We start from the raw sequence: 20,145 nt of genomic DNA, 5'->3' as shown, positions 1-20,145 counted from the left end.
CTTTCTTGCCTTGGATTTCCCATGTAATCAGCCTTTTCAACCTAAGCTAATGCATAGATGTACTTTAATTATGTGCTCTTCCATCCCCCTGACCTAAGTAAGAGTAATACATGTATGTTTGAATGTGTGTCTGATAATCTTTGCTAGAAGCAGCAGATAGACTGAAAGCCATCTTAAACGAATATCCACCATGAATGTTGAATACAGCATTTGGATCCTGCTTGATAAACAGTCATGTCTGTAGTACTGTCTGTTGTCTGGATCATTGGTCATTGGTTGGCGATACCTTCTGTGTTGATTTCTATGCTGTTCAGTCAAGGGGAGAGGAAAACCTTTGTGGAGGATGGAAACAGACCAAAGGACAGGGACAGATTCACAAGATAGCCTTCAGGCAGGCCCAGATTCAGACCCACACAATAAAGAAAGAGGATGGAAGACAGGGAGAGAGAAGTAGAGGCTCCTTTACATCAAGGGAAGTGTTTTGATTTCTGTTGATTATTAATGTCTGCAGATTGACCACAGGCAGTTAAATGTGGTTACTTTTACTGACCATGGGGGGAAGTGTTCATCTAACTCCTGTGCATGTCTGGGTAGATAGGGAACTGGTGGGGAATATAACCTTAATAGTTCTAGAAAGTTAAGTTATTTTGTCAAAAATCTCCTAACTGCATATAATGGTCCATGCATTTAAATCCCAGCACTTGGGAGACAGAGTCAGGAGGATCTCTGTGAGTGGGGAACCAGCTGATCTCTACAAAGGAAGTTCTAGGACAGCCAGGTCTACATAGAGAGACCCTGTCTCAAAAAACAAAAAAACATATACAAAAAACTCAGGGCCCGATTTATGAAAGGTTGTGTGTAATTAAAAACATTCAAAAAGCGTGCTTCTGTTTATTTCTAGACCAAGTATTTCTACATCACCCCTGGCATCTGCCCGAGCCTTGCGACGATGAAGGCGATTGTGGAGTGCGCAGGGGGGAAGGTGTTAGCCAAGCAGCCGTCCTTCCGGAAGCTCATGGAGCACAGGCAGAATAAGGTGAGAGAGAAGGCAGAGCCCTGAAAAGGCAGCGCTGTCAAAAGCATGTGGACGTCTTTCCCTCACTCATGAGCTCTCTCTCCTCCCTAGAGTCTGTCAGAGATCATTCTAATATCCTGTGAGAATGACCTGCACTTATGTCGAGAGTACTTTGCCAGAGGAATAGGTATGACTCCCCATGCCCCCGCACCGGCCTGCGTGTGTTCACGGTAGCCTTGCCCTAACGGTTTGGGTTCTGTTCCGTTCAGATGTGCACAATGCGGAGTTTGTTCTGACTGGCGTGCTCACACAGACACTGGACTACGAATCATATCCTTTACGAAGGTGCATAGCGGGGACAGGCAAGGAAGACGGTGCGTTTGCAGGTTGTCACCAGACCGTTCCTTGCTGTTCCAGAGTGCAATCAGCAGGTGACAAACTAGGGACCTGGGTGGCTTGTGTAGGTGTTCAAGGATTTGATAGTTACACCCCATAGAAAATGGTGCAGCCAGTGCCCGCCCGAGGGCTGTGCTCTACACTCCAGCTGTGAGGTGGGAAAGGACACAGCTTGATAGCAGCTTCCGTAAGTCACAGATGTGGCTGGGTAAGTGTCTGAACAGCTAAAGGCTCTTCAGGCTCTCAGGAAAGAAGTGAAGCCTGTCACACAGTTGACAGTCCATATGAGGAGATCCCCAGTTAGAAGGAAGGACACATTTTTGAGAGGTTTCACTCTGTTGCAGGCTGGCCTCAGCCTCCCAGCGTCCCTCCTGCTTTAGCCTTGAGTGCTGGCCTGAGCATTGCAGGCATGAGCCACTGTGCCCAGCTGAGGCGGTTCCTTTAGTGTGCCATCATCCCCCGTGTATGGCACCCAGCTCAGAGTGCTGTCATCCCTGGCTCTTCATCGGTGTGGTGTCACCAGCTGAGTGCATTTACTAAGTACTTCCTCTTGGCCTGAGAGAGCTCAGTAAAATGTGGACTAGGAGACTCCACTGGGTGGCACTGGGAACAGAGTGAGTGCTAGGAGCCCGCGGGAGTGCCTGGTGGGGAATCTCCTTCCGTTAGCCACTGAGCTGGGGGCAGTGACGGGAGGCAGATGTGCTGCAGCATCTGGTCTTTATTCGGCATGTCCTTCTGTGTCTTCTCCAGGCTTTTCCCTGGGACCACCTGTCCCATGCTTATTTTCCAATGGAAGAGTTGCTTTTCAGGTCACATTAGTCATCTGTGGGCCTGCTCCATACCTGTAGCCCAGTGGTTCTCAACCTGTGGGTCATGACCCCTGGAAGGGTCAAACAACCCTTTCACAGGGATCACATATCAGATATCCTACATATCAGATATTTACATTTTGATTCATAACAGTAGCAAAATTATAGTTATGAAGTAGCGACTAAATAGTTTTATAGTTGAGGGTCACCACATCATTAGGAAGGTTGAGAACCACTGCTAGCCTAAAAGTTGCCCACAGAAGATGTTAGGGTGACAGCCCTCTTGAGGACATGGCTTTTGTGGTAGCTTTTGAGACAGGAAACCATCAGGAGTGTGCATTGGTTTGGGCTTTAGCGTTGACCGTACGCTGGGGTCACCTAAGCAGGGTGCCTCCACCCAGCCACCTGTGTATGGGATAGAGAGCCTGTGCATGCGAGCAGGAATCTCCTAAGACCCGGGTGGTGAAGTGTACAAAGGGACCCACCGTCTTGAATGCAGAGGGAGGTGGTCTAGAACTGCCTCTCTCACACAGGGGCTCTGGCTAGTGTGACCCTGCTGCCTTGTGTGTGAAAACCGTTTTCCTCAACAAGGCCACATATAAATTTAACTGACAGCCTCTTGTGTGCTGTGAGCCTGGAGCCTGGAGCACAAGGGTAGCTGCTGGCAGCGTGCAGCCCAGGACTCCCTCCCTGCAGAGGCCTTGTTTTCCAGCTCTGCCTTAGGGAGAGGCCTCGACCAGGAAGACATGCAATACTGACTGCATCGTGTTAAGATGTGTGATCTTATTCTAGGAAACATAAATTATGTTTTGTATTATATGCCTAAGAGCCCACATGAAGTCTTTCGATTAATTTAGGTTTCTATGTGTTTTCAGAAAAGTGTATGAAATTTCATCTACAAATAAAATTATGTAAATAAAGACTTTGCTGTCTAAATTATGGATGTTAAAGATTTGAGATGTTTTGTACTTTGATTATTTTTATTTCTTACACTCTTTTCTTTTATATTGATAACTTGCTCACATTTAAATAAATGTACTTTTGAACTTAGAATTGAGTGATTATTTATAATGTCATATTATTTGCATAATTTAAATGGTATTCATCAAACTAGATGGCATTTTGAGAAATTTCACAGCAGTTTTGTTTAAACATAATTCTTTATTGATTCTTTGGGAATTTCACATCTTGCACTCTTAATCCTGCTTACCTCCCAGTCCTTCCATATCTGCCCCTCACTCCTGCAGCATACCCCACTAAAGAACCCTCCAAAAAATTAATTAAAAACTAAACCAACCAAACAAAAAAGGCCACCTTGCTCTTCTCTCTGTCCAACACCTCTGCATTCATCCTGGTGGCATTGGGTGCTGTGGTGTGTCACACAGTCTACCCTTTTGTCCAGTCAGCCCCGCCTGCAAAATGTTCATTGCTGTGAGTCATTGGTCTGGTTCAAGGCCTCTGGCACATGGTCATCACTGGACCCAAACTCCTCTGGGATATTCTGTTGTTGCCCCGAGTCATGGAGATCCTGCAGTTGTACTGCAGGACCAGTCCCTTCATGCACTCCAGCAGATCATAGGGTAGATGTTAGGGTAGCCCAACCCAAGGCCCAGGATGTGGGTCTGGGTGGTGCCTAAGCTGGTTGATCTGGGCCACTGGGACCACCCCTTGTCAGATGGGGTGCAGAGCCAGCTCTCCTATGCCCATGGTGAGGGGTGGGGCCATCTCCTGCTGCAGTGTCCAGTGAGGGGCAGGGCCAGCTATCCAATGGCCAGTGATGGGCGGAGCCAGGTCAACACAGCCCTCAGATTTCAACACATTGTTCCTGTGACACCTCCCCCTCACACACACACAACATCATCACAGACCCCAGCTACAGCAGGAACACGGACCCAGACATGGCCCTCGGCAGACAGCAGAGTAATTTTGATTTAACTTCTGAAGAAATAGATTCTGGTGGTATTTCATAAGCAGCCACCCTTCACTGGTGTGGTAAGTGGGCTCCAGGAAGTGAGCTGGAAGCCTTGGCAGTCACTACATAGACGCTATGACCCTGTTCCCCGGCTGGGCAAAGCCCGCCCCGCTGTGCTGAGGTTTCTCTCCAAAGCATGGTGGGGACTGTGCTGTGTTAGGGTGTCACCACACAATGTCATGTTTTACAGGAAGGACCAGTGTCTCCCACCTACATGTTTCCTTGCTAGCCCAGATCTCTGGTGACTTCTTGGTGACCTGATGTGTCTTTACCTTGGGCTGTTTGTATAGTTACCTGTAGAAACACTTCTGTTGAACTGAGACATCCCGAGTGGCAGTTTTGGTCAGAGCGCTGCACAGGCAGGCGGTGTCTTCACAGACTGTCTTGGAGTGTCTGCTCTGAAGCATGTGTCTGTCTAAGCAACCTCCGAAACTCACTGCAGAGCTGGCCTTTGATCTGAGGTTATTGCCATGAAATAGCTCCAAGTGTGGAAATCTGGATGGAGGAGAAGAGCCGTGGACACAGGGACAAACTGATTTGCCAGCATGCCACGTGCTGTCCTGTGTCTTAGACCCTGGAAGAAGGTGTATGTAGGTTCATTGGTGGAATGTCACACATCGGTCACCTGGGCAGGAAACAGGATGTTTAACACAGAAGTATGACTGGCTTGGCTAACCTTTCAATTAGCATCTCCTTCGACAGCTGCCAAGAAATAAGCTCTCCTAACTCCAGGAGCTGCCCAGAGCCAAGTGGCTTACAAAACTTAAGCCTGGGGTAGATTGGAGGGGTAAAAAGATGACGGATAAATGAGAAAAGCGGTGTTTCATAAGGAAGGAAAGTTGTATTGATTCCTACTGTTGTCTGAATGGGTGTTTAGAACATGAGCCGCCTACATATTTAAGACATTCCAGTAGCCATAATTTTTAATCATAGTGTTTTGTTTTATAGTGTAACCAATATATCCATAAATACTGTTTTGGTTACATAGCCTCAGTATTTTTAAAAATTCAGCTGAACATGGTGGTGCACACCTGTAGTGCCAGCGGCTGGGAAGCTGAGATACAGATCACAAGTTCAAGGCCAGTTTGTTCTACATAGAGATCCTGGGCTCTCCAGGACTATGTGGTGAGATCCTGTCTTGATAAATAAGTAAAGCTTTATATTTTGCCCACATTGTTTAAAGTAAAGTATTTTATGATAATTGAGTGTGTCGATTTTTAATTAACTTTGTAACGTCCAAGCTTCAGTTTCTATCCCAGGCACATTTTAGTGGCCAGTGATTAAATACAGCTGGTTACATTGGAAGCTGGTGAACCGTCACCATGAGCGTCACCACTGTGTCACTTCTGATTCTGTTTTCCAGCATGGCCAGTAGTAGTGATTTAAGTGAGTGGCAGTGTTCAGGGTGTGTGTGTCCACACCATTACAGGACAGCCTCACTGTGTCTTAAGTTAAAACTGCTTCTGCCTACAGGGCATCTAGGGACGGGTGGTGGCGGCATGTGTGGCTCCTGGGGGTGCTTGGTCTGGAAGGAAAGAGACCTTGACTCTCTAGGAGTCTGGAGTGTCAGGAAACGTCATCACACACCGCCAGCAGGTATTTGATAATTAAAAGTGCTTAACTTGTGTAGTAAAGTTTCTAGTAGAAGCTGCATGGTACTCTTCCTCTAAATATTTTGACTGGAAATTGGAACGGTGTTCATCAAAAGCTAACTATCCCACAGCTCCGCTCCACAAAGTGCTCACACAGGATTCATGTTGAATGAAAAAAAGGTATTAAAGTGCTGATGCCGGAAGCCTAGAGAGTCTGTTCTCAGGGAGCTTCTGCCCGCCCCCACCTCCACCCCAGCCTTTCAGACCCCCTTCTCCTTGCGCTTCACGATGGCTGCTGTGTCTCTGGTGCCATAGGCACCACAGCTTCAATTTTGATTCTCATTTTCTTCAAAAAATAGTTACCCAGAGAGAGTGGGAGGAAGCACGTGTGCCACAGCACACATAAATAAACACATAAATAAACGTTGGGACAACTTGTGGACAGTGCGCAAGTCTTGGTTCTTTCCTTCCACCATGTGGGGCCCAGAGACTGAGCTCAGGTTGTCAGGGTTGGGGCAAGTGCCTTCACCTGCTGAGCCTTCTTGCAGTCCTTTCTCTTTGTTTTGAGACAGGGTCTCCCATGTCCCAGGCTGGCCTCAAACTTGCTAAGCACCAGAGGATGACCTTAAGTCTGGTCCTCCCTGCCTCCACCTGTTGGTGTTGGGGTTTCAGGCCCTTACTCTGCCAACCTTAGGCAATCCTGGGGATTGAACCCAGCACTCTCGAAGCTGAGTCACATCCCCAGTTCTCCTTTTTGCTTGCTACCTGGCCTTGTCCGTTGTACTGCAGGCCTGTTCCAATGCCTTTCCACCCCCATTGTCAGCAGACTTACTGCTTCCCCCTCATCAGTTTTAGCAGGAATTCGATTCTTCGTGCCATAGTCTCCCCCTCCAGTTCATGAGCAGTTTCCCTGAATTAAGATTCTACTTGTCTAGTTACAGTCATATCTCACTTGTGACACCCCCTCTCCACCTTTCCTACTACCCAGTCACTTTCTGCCTCTTTGGCTAATACTAATTCAAGTGCCCAGTTCCTATGTGATGGGCTTTTCTAAAGGCTGAGGGCTTGTGATGCCTTCCCTAAACCTTGCAAGTATCCACACCCCTCCACCCCCCGCGCTTTGCTGCTGCTTGTTTTCTGTGCTCTCTCTGGTAGGCTGAAATGGACTGGTTTCTCCTCTGTTTTGGTAAAGCCTCAGAGATAGGTTAGACCCTCTGTGGGTAGCTTGCAGGAATGTCTGGGTTTATTTCACAGAACCAATGACTGCCACATGGCATCAGTGGCAAATGGACTCATAGGCATGCATAGTGAAGGCTAAGTCCTTGAAATGGTGAGTTTATCCTGGGTTATTCAGGTGGTCCAGCCTGATCCCGTGAGCCCTGAGAAAGAGGCCCAAGAGATGAGCGGGTTCTTCAGCCTGGGTTAGTGTCTGGATGCTGTACCACAGGTCACGAAACATCTCCACCCCAGCTGCCGAGGCAGCCCTTGGATCCAGTCAGCTGAAACATGAGGACTTTAGTCCTTCAAGTTTGAGGAATGGCGCCCAGGTGAGCTGACGATAGATGTCCCTCATATCTCTGCAGACTGTGGACCTCTACATTTTTTTTTCTTGTTTGTTTGAGACAGGAACTCACTATGTAGCCAGGTGTTCCTCAAACTTGTGATCCTCCTGCCTCAGCCTCCCAAGCTCTGGAATTAAAGGCATTCACTACCATACTGAGGGCTGACCTCTTGATTTCTGTCTAGTAAGACCCAGCCAGCCTTCTGATTACAGAATTGTAAGGGAATGGGGTTTTGTTTTCTTTCAAGCCTTTGTGGTTAGCAGTTCCAAGCAGCATTAGAAGGGTGTACACCAAATCCCAAATGCTTAGGAGGCATTTGCTCAAAATATTTTGAACTAAAATGATCAATAATGAGTAGTTCTAGTTTTGGAGGGAATGAAATCAAAACCATTCTGTTGTGGAATATACTGGGCAAAGGTGTTACATTTGCATATGCTACAGAATATTTAACTGTGTAATGGTGTGTTACTTTTGTTTATGCTGCATTTGTTTAATGATGTAAGCATGTGTATTTAATTATGTAAAGATGTGTTGCATCTGTTTCACCTTGCCTGCCTAAGGCACCTGATTGGTCTAATAAAGAGCTGAATGGCCACTAGCTAGGCAGAAAAAGGATAGGCAGGACTAGCAGGCAGAGAGCATAAATAAGAGGAGAAATCTAGGCTTGAGAGAAGGAGGAGGAGAGGATGAGGAACATGCCTGGGGCCGGAAGCCAGGCAGCCGTCAGACAGACGGACCTAGAGAAGCAGTGGAAATAAGGTACAGAGAAGTAAGAAAGGTAAGACACCCTGAGGCAAAAGGTAGATGAAAAGAAGCAGGTTAATTTAAGTTAAAAGAGCTAGCCAGGCCTAAGCTAGGCTCAGCATTCAAAACTAATAATAAGTCTTTGTGTCATGATGTGGGAGCTGGTTGGTGGCTTAGAAGAAAAAGTCCGGTACACCATTTCAGAAAGATTAATTTGGGGCTAGACACAGTCAAGTGGGACTCAACAGAGCCTGCTGGAGTCCCCTTTGTGAAAAGTAAGAAAAGTAGAGGGGTACTACTCTTTTAGGTGGGACCCGAGAGCAGCCAGACTCCAAGCCTGCCCATCCACCTTCCTGGAGCTTGGAGTCCTATGTCCTGGTAAGCACATGCCATGCTGGTCCTCAGCCATCCCAGCAACACTTGCCTGAGCAAAGCCCGGTGTCTGCAGTCAGATGACCTAAGCTGCTCATTTCTGCTGAGTTCTCCCCCAGCTCCTCAGAATGGGACTGTATTCAGCAGACAGGGGGCGTCAGCAAGGGAGTTATGCTGAAGAGGTCGTATTGGGCCAAGTTTGGTCTGAGTCTATCCTTTGGGTTTTGCTTTCCTACAACATCTCCCCCACTTTCTAACTATGTAGCCAAGGCTGGCTTTGAACTTGTGATCCTCTTGGTTTTGTCTCCCGAGTGCTACACATGTGCTACCACATCCAGCTCTAACTAGGGCCCTGAGAAGAGGTGGTAACACATGGAGAGATGGCCACGTAAGAGTACAGGCGGATGGCAGATGCTGTGAGTCAGGAAGTGAGGTTGCAGGAGGAGCCAGCCCTACCCACAACTTGGCCTTGGCCTTCTGCCTCCAGCACTATGGGAAACAGCTTTCCATGGGTTTAGCCCAGACATGCTGTGCTTTGCTGTGATAGACAAGATTCAGACATGGCTGCCTCTCTGCCCTGGCTGCTAACAGCCAGGACCCACTCTCCCTGTGTCCATGTAAAGCCTTGGCCTCTTCAGTTTCCTGTCACAGCTTCAACCTGGAGCACATGGCAGATAGTGGCCCGTCAGATCTCAAGTGCAGATCTCAGTACAGGTTCCCAAGCACTGACTGGCCTCAGGCTGCATCCCAGATCCCCAGCACTATGACCATACTGGATTAGAGGCACTGCTTTTGGGGTGCCCTCCCTGGACATCAGATCCTGTCCTGTAAAGCTTGCCCGAGACCCATCTCTTACTCCCAAGGAGCCTTGGCTTCTGGTCCCTGCTTTAGCAAGCAAAGAGTGTGTGTGTGTGTGTGTGTGTGTGTGTGTGTGTGTGTGTGTGTGTGTGTGTGTGTGTGTGTGTGTGTGTGTATGTGTGTGTGTGTAAGAGGGGGGGAGTGCACAGTCTGAGTTCTTCTGCATAGTTCTACCACAGGGGCCTTCTGGATACGATGTCCTTGTCCTGGGACCCTTACTGATCCTAACATGCCTGTGAGACCCAGGTCAGAGTGTGGCCTTTGCTGCCACCTGCCGGCCAATCTCAGATGACAGGTTGAACAACTCTGCTATCCCTAGCACTTTATCCCTGGCGCCTTTACCAGAATTTATGCTGGACAGCTCCTGGGGACAGAACCAGTTGCTTGCTGGCTCTGCATTCCTGACAAGCTCCTGGGATGCTAGCTACCTGCCAGCAGCATTTACAGAGCCTCAGAACTTTTGGCCCTCTGCCTGTGCAGGCCAACCTGAGACGCCTTCTCCTGGCTACCTGATTCCCTACTCAGAATTCAGGAGCCAACGTCTCCAGGATCTCTCTGTAGCAGAGGCTATTGTGCCATGGTGGGTCCCTTCCTCAGATGCAAAGAACAATAAACATGGTGGGGAGGCACAGCTGGTCACTTTGCAGGGGATGGAGCAGAGTGGGACTCACAGCCCATCTGATGACCCAGGGCTCCCTGTGATGGACAGTATCCTCCCAGTTCACTGTGACTGGGATCCAGTCAGGAGCTCTTCCCTTCTTCAGGTCACAGACAGACCCACTCCACCTAGGGGCAGAGATAGTCAATGTTGATTTGAAATGGGCACCTCCCTGATGAGGAGGTGTCCAGGACGACAGGACAATGTTGGTCTTTTCCTCCCAACTCCAGGGCCTGGCAGTCACTGTCTTAGTTTGGTTTACCAAGGGAGACTCTGCAGGTGTCCAGGCAGGGAAGCAAACCTTGAAGAGGTGAGAATGAAAACCAGGTGCAGACTGACTTCATCAACCTGGATTCAACTTGCAGAGTCTGATGCCAGCGCTTTATTGTCAGCATATTTAAAACAGATTCCAAGCGACAATCAGCCCAATTCCAGGTGCTCAATAAAGCTTAAGGTGTGACTACATAGAAACGCCTTTATAAAGTACATGTGACCATGAGGGTGGGTTCTACAGCTAAAGGACCTAGTGTGGTGTGTGACTGAGAGAGCATAGAGGTCAGCAGGCCATAAAGTACATGTGACATCTCCCCAAAAGATGGGTTCTGTTAGCTGGGAGCTAAAGATAAAGGTCTAGGGAGGGAAGAGTCTGGAATAAACATTCTGGGTGAGGTCTGCCTCCACAGATAGCAAAGGGGTCACCAGGTTGCTAACAATATCCACTCCCAGCCTTCTCGGCAGAAAATAGGTAATTCTTCCTTTAGGAAACATCTCTGCCTGATTAACATTCCCGGTTTCCCTAGTGAACTGTGTCCAAAAAGACTTTATGCCCACATCAGGTTACTATTGCTGTGATGAAACATCATAAACAAAAGCAAGTTGGGAAGGAAAGGGATTATTTGGCCTACATTTCCACATCCATCAAGTCAGGACAGGAACTTAAACAGGGTTGGAACCTGGAGGCAGTATCAGGGACTATGGGGGTCTAGCCCCTCGATAGTCCCCTCCCCGGATCCGGGAAGAATCTACAACCAGCTGATAATCTTTGATGAAAAGAAATGAATCTATGTACATGAAACTCCTTAGTTCATACACTTTATTATTCTGTGATAGTTCTCTCTCTACACAGCTTCTATTCTGCTCTCATGTCTAGCTCCTTTCTTGCCTTTCTCTCTATATTTGTCTACTGTCCCCTCTAGGTTCTTTTTTTTTTTTTTTGGTTTTTCGAGACAGGGTTTCTCTGTGTAGCTTTGCGCCTTTCCTGGAACTCGCTTTGGAGACCAGGCTGGCCTCGAACTCAGAGATCCGCCTGCCTCTGCCTCCTAAGTGCTGGGATTAAAGGCGTGCGCCACCACCACCTGGCTCCTCTAGGTTCTATCTTAATTCCTTCATCTAGTTCTGTCCCTTCTAGGTTCTCATCTATCTAGTTCTTTCCCCTATCAGCTCCTCTCCCGTCTCCTCTCTCATCTGGCTCTTCCTCATCTTGTTCTTCCTCATCTTCCATCTCGTTCCTCTAGTTCTCTCTTTTAGCCCTTCAATCTAGTTCTTCCTCATCTCAGTTTGTTCCTCTCAAGTTCTTACCCATCTAGTTCTTCCATTCTCTTTTCTCTTCTCTGTCCTGTGCCCTGGAAGTCCTGGTATATAAAGGGAGGGTCCGAGCTAAATTGTGTAAAGCTATTACTTAATGTCCACTTCTCCTAGGCAGTGTCTCCTTGTGGAATTTACCTTAAGTCAGGAGACTTGCACATGGGCTGTTATCATTGTTAGTCCGCGGAAGCTGGGCACCCCCCTGGGTGGTGTTTCCTGTAGTCCTTGAAAGTGGCTAAGGGAGATATCTGATTCCAGAGAAAGCCTTTCCCGAGGCTGTTCTCCAAATACCTGGAATATGTATGTCCAGAGAGTGATCAGTTCACACTGTTAGCCCTTCTTAGGGAAACATCAATTGGGAAAACTATGAAGGCACACATGATTTTCATAACAGAATACAGCTGATATATAACAAGCCAAGTAATACCAAAAACTCCTTGGGATTTGGCTTCCTCTGGAGGAATTCCTTAATCCCTCCAGGTAGTGACTTTGCCATAACCAGCTGAGTTCTAATGATATATTCCTGCGGCCCGCAGCAAGGCAGGAGCTGATGCAGACACTATGGAGGAGCTGCTTATTGGCTTTGTCCCCATGGTTCGCTCAGCCTGCTTTCTTATAGAACCCAGGACCAAGAGCTCAGGGGTGGCCTCACCCACAATGCACTGGGCCCACTCACATCAATCACTAATTAAAATTCTCTGCAGGTTTGCATGTGGCCTGATCTTCTGGACACGTTGTTCTTAGTTGAGGTTCCCTTCTCTGATGTTCTAGCCTGTGCCAAGTTGATTAGCATAGTCGCTGAGCCCTCATGCATGCCTAGGCTGCAGGCTTTGGGTACTCTCCACCAAGACGGGTAGCAGAGAGGCCATCTCAGTGCAGATCTCTACATGGGTTGTACCCTAGAGCCTCTGGCCCTGAGTTTGTTCCGTACTGGCCTTGGCTGGACCCCACCCACCTGCCAGCCCCTGTTGATGGGCCCTTTGTCAGGCTTCAGGGGTACGAACCTATCAGGCCCCATAACGCTCCTCTTTCCTCTTCACGTGAAGCTCTGCTGTGCTTCCAAGAGGAAGGGTCATTCACAAGAAGCAGAACAGCAGGGAATCTGTGTCCCCGCTGAGGCTCAGTGTCCTGAGTGTGCATCCCTGAGTGTGCATCCTGCTGTGTCCTCACTGTTGACTCAGTGTCCTGAGTGTGCATCCCTGAGTGTGCATCCTGCTGTGTCCTCACTATTGACTCAGTGTCCTGAGTGTGCATCCCGCTGTGTCCTCACTACTGACTCAGTGCCCTGAGTGTGCATCCTGCTGTGTCTTTACTACTGACTCAGTGCCCTGAGTGTGCATCCTGCTGTGTCCTCACTACTGACTCAGTGTCCTGAGTGTGCATCCTGCTGTGTCCTCACTATTGACTCAGTGTCCTGAGTGTGCATCCTGCTATGTCCTCACTGTTGACTCAGTGTCCTGAGTGTGCATCCCTGAGTGTGCATCCTGCTGTGTCCTCACTACTGACTCAGTGCCCTGAGTGTGCATCCTGCTGTGTCCTCACTGTTGACTCAGTGTCCTGAGTGTGCATCCCGCTGTGTCCTCACTATTGACTCAGTGTCCTGAGTGTGCATCCCTGAGTGTGCATCCTGCTGTGTTCTCACTGTTGACTCAGTGTCCTGAGTGTGTATCCTGCTGTGTCCTCACTATTGACTCAGTGCCTTGAGTGTGCATCCCGCTGTGTCCTCACTATTGACTCAGTGTCCTGAGTGTGCATCCTGCTGTGTCCTCACTGTTGACTCAGTGTCTTGAGTGTGCATCCCGCTGTGTCCTCACTATTGACTCAGTGTCCTGAGTGTGCATCCCTGAGTGTGCATCCTGCTGTGTCCTCACTACTGACTCAGTGTCCTGAGTGTGCATCCTGCTGTGTCCTCACTGTTGACTCAGTGTCCTGAGTGTGCATCCTGCTGTGTCCTCACTATTGACTCAGTGTCCTGAGTGTGCATCCCTGAGTGTGCATCCTGCTGTGTCCTCACTATTGACTCAGTGTCCTGAGTGTGCATCCTGCTGTGTCCTCACTATTGACTCAGTGCCTTGAGTGTGCATCCTGCTGTGTCCTCACTATTGACTCAGTGTCCTGAGTGTGCATCCTACTGTGTCCTCACTATTGACTCAGTGCCTTGAGTGTGCATCCCGCTGTGTCCTCACTATTGACTCAGTGTCCTGAGTGTGCATCCCGCTGTGTCCTCACTATTGACTCAGTTCCCTCAGTGGAATCTGATATGTTATTTATGGAGGTTTTCCTGCTTCTGACTGAGGACAAGACACAGGTGGAGCCGAGCAGCTAGCTGGCCATGGTCACTTCCTTCTCTGTGACAGTTGTGTGTGACACTGTTTCTGGGGCACACTGAGAACTCAGTCTGGATGGAGAAATACCAGTTAGCAAGCACCACACATCACAGCGGGCTCAGCTATAGCGTGTCGGGGAAGGCGACCTTGGGAGTCCACGGCTTGACTTTACTCTGAAGATACAGACGGGGCCTGGCTGCCGTTTCTCTGGTTCTGTGGCTGCTGGCAGCTGTCGGATCAGCACCAGAGCTGCGAGATTCCATTATCTGATATGGAGCGGGCCCTGCCTGTCATTAAGATTCATTTAACCATTTTATAAAACTGAATGTCAAGGCCTTTGCTGGCTTGTGTGACTCTGGCTGACCCAGGGGAATCTGCCTGCAGTTGAAGGGTAAGCCAGGGCTACCGGGCCACAGGGCCACAGGACCACAGAGCCACAGAAAGGCCTGCAGGTAGCCATAGAACTTTCCCCACTGTCTACCTAGAGGCAGGGTCCACATGCATGGAAGGTTCCCAGTAGGCGAGACCTCTGGTGTCTTGAGACCAGGTCAAGGGAATCTCTGGGTCCCACGAAGCAGCTCAGATATGGCTTCCTGCACTGGGGACTCAAAGTGAGTGTCGGGGTTGGAGTAAACTACCCTGCAAGTGTGGTCCCGACATTTGCCAGCTCAGAACAATCTGTGTGTGTTGTCTAGTTTCAGAGTGTCCGACGTCTGCTACTTTCCCACCTGTCTCCAACTCAGGTTCTCTTAGGACTGCATTAAGCTGGTCCCGGGGAATGCAGCCCCTTCACAGAGCCATGGAGCTGGGGGACCCGTGTTCAAGTTCACTCCTGTGTCTACCTGTCTCTCTTAGGCACCTGGGACTCAGCTTTGGATTATGGGGATGTTCTCACAAGATGGCAGCTGAGTTATCCACGAGCCAGGCAAAGAGGGAGAAGGGGGTGGGAGGAGAGAGAAGGAGAGGGAAGGTAGGAGAAAGTCAGATGCCCCCAGGAGCTGCGGAGCCTCCTGCCTTCTCTGAACACTGCCTCATCTACCACGGTGGGCCACATGGCCACACTCCCAGGGTGGCAAGGGCACTCACGGCATGTGAGCATTGTGGGGATCCCGGAAAACTTCTTGAGGGCTGACAGTAGGGATCCTGTCTAATGCCTTAGCTCATCTGCTCTTCTCTCTTTTGGATACAGGGTCTTGTGTGGCCTTGAACTTGTTATGTAGCTAAGAACAATCTTGAACTCCATTTTTACTCTTCCAAGTGTTGAGATCCCAGGAGTGAGTCATCATGCTCAGCCCCATGCTATATGGGCTTTACTTGATGTATTCAGGGCTCCCTATGCATCAGTTTCAGAGAGTAATGAATATTTCAAACATGGTTTGCTGAAGACACCACACACTTTGGTTTCTGGAGACAGAAAAAATAAACCTGGAACTGAGTTGAGAGCCTCTTCCTTGATGGCTAGCTTTTTATAGTGCCAGAATGCAGACTAGTAGGGGAGAAAAGTCATCAGTAGTCTTCCCTAGTTGTGGACATTGGATATTATACTAGCAACTTGCCAGGCAAGATGCGCCCACTGGTATAATAGTGGCATGACTGTTATGGGGATGACCAACCACTTTCTGATTGGATCTGAGCCTGGCTCCCCTGGAGGGGGAATTCATGTACTATAAACCTAGTCAAGAACCATGACTGGGAAGGGCAGAAGCCTTGGTTGGACCCTACTACTGCTACTTAGCTAATGGATATGCTGAGTGCCTCAAATTGCCTTCTAAGTATTTGTGATTATACCCACAATTCAGTGCTGCTCACAGCTTTGGTCAGAGGAGTTTCTTTTGCAGTGGGCATCATAATGGGCCAAAGTAGTGAGTAAGAGATTGTCATATGCTCATCTTTAAATGGGACCTCAATGTCATCCACTCCAAGGGACAGGAACATCATTTAAGATGGAGAGAAAGACTAGAAGAGCCAGAGGATGGGGGAGGAGTGCTGTGCAATGCTGTCCCCTAGATAGGGTATGTCTGTTACATGTAGGAACTTACAGCAGTTGTGGTTACCGGCACTAGACTGGGCCCATCAACGGTCTATCATGGATGTGGGAGGGGCTTATGAGGAGCTACTGATATTTCATGTGGCTGGAGGAGAAGGAACCAGTTTCTTCAGTGGTGGTGTCACGGGTAAGTTGCCCATAACCCTTCACCCATGGTCATGTCAGCACCCTAGTCAAATTCATCGGTTCGCCCTGCAGGAAGAAGAGGGCTGTTTGAGAAAAGGAAGGGGTCAGCAACAGTGGGAGAGGGCAAGAAAGGGCAGTGGGGTGAATATGACCAAAATGCATTATATATGCATATGAAGATGTCACAAGAGCCATTATTATGTATGATGCATGCTCATAATAAAAAGCAAACTCCACTCTGCATTCACAAAACAAAGCAGGCTGGGCATGGTGGTGCACACATTTAACCTCAGCATTTGGGAGCAGAGACAAGTGACTCTCTGAGTTCGAGGACAGCCTGGTGAGTTCCATAGTGAGTTCCAGGCCAGCCAGGGCTCAATAGTGCAACACCCTCCTCCCACTCCAAAGGAAAAAGAAAACAAAGACCATGTCTTGCAGCCTTGCACACTTTTCAACAGAGCCAATGGAGGAAAGTAAGGAAAGAACAACCTGAGTGGTAAAATAATGTTTTATTCCATGGATGACAAATGCTACCATGCCACATCCCCGCGGCCCTCCGACCTGTTCTTGCAGCCAGAGTTGGCTCCCCCTTTCAGACCTCCTGGGCTTTGCTGCCAGCCAAGCCTGTTGAAATAGTGAAAGCATGTTCTGTCTGTCAGCATGAGGTCCCTTCTCACCAGTGGTGATGCATCACCTATGGAAAACCCCAGGATGCAACTCTTCCAACAGACCTAACAAGAACCAATGCTCCAAGCTTGTGTGGACAGAACCAAAGCCCCCAAACATTTAAAAAAAAATCAACATGGACACATCTCTGAGGACAAGGTTTTAGGACACCCCAGCAGGAGTGGAAACTGGGGTGATTAGTACCGACATATAGGTTGTCAACAGTCCTGAAAGGAAATGATGGCAATTGATATATTTCAAACGAGCACTTCTGGAGAGGCCAGATCAGCCAGAGGTGTCTGCATGCAAGCTCAACACAAGGTTAGCGCCGTGGAGGGGGAGGGGACTGCACAAGGCCAGACACACACTTCTTGCTTTATATACAATGAAATGAAATATACACGGGAGACAGTGGCCACACATCTGGTCAGTGTGTATCTTACAAGGCTGCTGAGGTGGGGTGGGGCTCCCCGACAGCACTGTCAGCAGGAGGGAGGAGCCAGCCTTGGGGCTGGTGATGACCCGGTCAGGCTTACTCAGCAGACCTAAGAGTGGAACCAGTGTTCTGTCTTGTGATTTTTAACCAAATGTCACCTGAAAAGACCGGATGACTGATCAGGGTGGGGGTTGGGGGGAAGAGGAGTAGTTTTAAGGACACATGTGATGGATGGTGGATCCACAGGCAAGTCCTAGCGCCGCTTGGGGGAAAGAAGGTTTCACTGATGAACTTTTAGTGAGGGCTGCTGGGTGCTCTGTGTCCTTGGTGTCTGCAAAACCTCCACCAAGTCCAACAGAGACAGCAGGTGTTCCAGAATGATCTCTTGACCCAAACAAGTGCAACATGGAAAGCATAGCAAAGCAACAAAAAGGAGAGAAAGAATACTCAGAGTGAGACAGTCCGGGGGGGGGCAGAGACAGTGGGGTGTCCAGTTAAAACCATAGAAAAATACAAAGTAATTCTACAAGGTTAACCATGGGCAGAGCTATAGTCTTACTTTGTACATAAAAGACCTGTTTTCTGGGTGCAGAAAGGGACAGTGGGGGCTCTTTTAACCACAGAGAGGGGCCAGGCGCGTGTGAACACTGCGGAGACAACCATGCTGTCCTGTTCCCAGGGCACAGCTCTGTCAGACAGGAAGCCAGACAGGACTCACGGTTGAGAACATGAACGCAGTGCGTGAATGTTACAGAGAGAAAGCTTGAACTTAAGGGCCGGTTTTCTCGGGCTCAAAGTGTGCCCTCACTGTCATCTGTCCTTCACTTTGTCCCCTTGGGGGAGGGACATGGGATGTGCCAGTCATTGGGGGCCAGGAAGAGGCAATGCTGCTGAGGTGGGGTTGTTCCAGGCTATGTGGTGACTTGTTTCCACCTGGAGCTTGCTGCCCCCACCGAATGGCCTTCAGAATTGAGACACATGCTATGGAACGTCGACACCTCCACTTCCACCGCCCTTGGAGAGAGGGTGGCGGCGGGGAGGATTCTTCAGTTGCATATTGTTGTAGAAAGAGCCATGTCTGTGCTTAGGTCTCAAGCGTGGTTAGTCCTCCTCCTCCTCCTCTTTTGCTGTGGCTGTTGGTAGCTTGTCCTGGATCCTGAAACATTCCACGAAGAAGTTGATGATGGACCGGTACAGATGTTGCTTGAGAGCCACGCTGTGGAAGTAGTGGCTTTCATCTGGGTAGATCTGTGAAGAGAGAAGGAGGAGGTTACTCCTTGACAGTCCACCTGCTAAAGGGACTTCTGGAGGCACGCAGTGTGGGAAAAGCCAAGCTCCACACACTGAATTCATGAAGCAGGATGAATTTCCTAGCCACTGGAGTCCCAGCGTCAGGGTCCTTGCCTCTGGGGAGCTCTGTTTCTGTACCAGGCAGAGGGGTGCTTGCAGCCCTAGCAGGTCATGAAAACTTACCTGTCTCCCCAGAATCTCCTCCCTTGGCATCTTTCTTCCCCTCACCAAGGGCAGTGGCTACAGTAAGGATTGGGTAAAGTTGGAAAACACCATTTTAGCAGGCTTTCTGGCCAGAGCTACTGGTCCTACTTTGCAACCTGGGTACATATTCAGGAGCTATAGGTCACAGGCCCTATATCACACACACACACACACACACACACACACATACACACACTCACACACAGATACACACACACAGGGGAGAGGAGAGAGAGACAGAGACAGAGAGAGAGAGGGAGAGGGAGAGGGAGAGATGGAGAGAGACAGAGACAGAGACAGAGAGAGACAGAGAAACAGACTTTGGCTCAATGGTTCTCTGAGGATGGGAATGAGCCCCAGGCCATCTCCTCTCTGAACTCTGATGTGCGGGTCACTCGGCTGGGTCTTGGGTCCAGGTGATATGAAAAGGAAAACTGAATAGAGTCTGGCTCATAATTTTTTCTTGTGAGAACTGAATACTACACTACCCAAAGGCACCAGGACAAGGCTTGAGACAAGGGATGGTTGATACACAGGCATGCCACACATGTATGGTCAGTGCAATTACATAACCTGTCCTCTAGGGGCACTGTGCCGATCCTGCATGTACGTAGCATGAGAAGCCAAGTGTGATTTGGAATCTTGTCCTTTTTATCATCTGAGTTTAATCTCATTCTGAATGAATCCTGTATTCTTTTCATGCCTTTGAGGGCAACGCTCCTCTTTATTTTTTTTTTAATGATGCCATTAGCCTGGAATATGTATGTACGTACATTCATAAGATGTAAGAAGGCAGTAAGGTAGCATGCCTCCCCTCTAGCATTGTCTCCTGTCCCTGTGCTCTCCCCTGGAGCTTGTCATGACCGCAAACTCTTGAGTGTCTATGAAGGCATCTGCTGTGTTGGTATGCATGGCCCCAGGTGAGTCCTTTCCTAGGCACAGGTGCCAGGATGTGTGTAGAGTAGACTTAACAAATCCAGAGGGTATCACACTCTGAAATGTAATGTAACCAAGCCCTTTACTCCATTCAACATCTCTCAGGCCAGAGCCCCTTCCTTGCTCAACCCACATTGAGTTGAATGCTGGTCACTGAACGTTGAATGCAGAGGCAGATAGAGGTCAAAACCAGACAGACACCCTGTGAGGGAGACAGGGTGCCTGTTTGCCCCTGAATTTTAAAAGATAACGAGGTTATAGCTGTTTTATCAAAGGACCCAGAGTGCAAGGAGGAGGTAAGTTTCCAGCATCATTCCTGGGTGTTGCTGGGAAGAGGTAGGAGTGGATGCCAGCGAAGACCGTCATGGGTTTGGTTTCTGGGATGGGCAGTGCTCGATCACAGCCACAGAGGGTAGAGGTGCTTGGGACACTCACAGGGGCTTTTGCCCAGACAGAGTCAGAAAGAGAAGGCTCAGTACCCACCTATGCTGAGACACCAGCCCTCCCCCACACCTACAGCACACTGCCAGGGCCTGCACGTGCTGGCCTGG

At 49.0% G+C, this 20,145-nt stretch overlaps 2 protein-coding genes across 7 annotated transcripts in view; one reads left to right on the top strand and one right to left on the bottom strand.

The window, feature by feature from the left end:
* Nucleotides 1–3,159, top strand: part of Paxip1 (PAX interacting protein 1) — a 48,036-nt gene extending 44,877 nt beyond the window's left edge. The window contains exons 18-21 of the mRNA XM_052719971.1: nucleotides 902–1,036; nucleotides 1,127–1,202; nucleotides 1,285–1,349; nucleotides 2,821–3,159. Of these exons, the coding sequence (XP_052575931.1) occupies nucleotides 902–1,036; nucleotides 1,127–1,202; nucleotides 1,285–1,349; nucleotides 2,821–2,832 (288 nt within the window). The 3' untranslated portion in view covers nucleotides 2,833–3,159. The remainder of the gene's footprint in view (nucleotides 1–901; nucleotides 1,037–1,126; nucleotides 1,203–1,284; nucleotides 1,350–2,820) is intronic.
* Nucleotides 3,160–16,552: 13,393 nt separating this feature from the next.
* The window catches only part of Dpp6 (dipeptidyl peptidase like 6), an 883,656-nt gene continuing 880,063 nt past the window's right edge, over nucleotides 16,553–20,145 (bottom strand). For all 6 annotated transcript variants that reach the window (XM_052721907.1, XM_052721909.1, XM_052721906.1 and 3 more), the window contains exon 26: nucleotides 16,553–18,412. In XM_052721907.1, the coding sequence (XP_052577867.1) occupies nucleotides 18,266–18,412 (147 nt within the window). In that variant the 3' untranslated portion in view covers nucleotides 16,553–18,265. The remainder of the gene's footprint in view (nucleotides 18,413–20,145) is intronic.

The sequence above is a fragment of the Peromyscus californicus genome, unplaced genomic scaffold (genome assembly GCF_007827085.1).
Source record: "Peromyscus californicus insignis strain IS unplaced genomic scaffold, ASM782708v3 Scaffold_6__1_contigs__length_162567912, whole genome shotgun sequence".
Taxonomy (NCBI): domain Eukaryota; kingdom Metazoa; phylum Chordata; class Mammalia; order Rodentia; family Cricetidae; genus Peromyscus; species Peromyscus californicus.
Note: the sequence above shows the minus strand (reverse complement) of the source record. Positions and strands in the feature narration are given on the sequence as shown.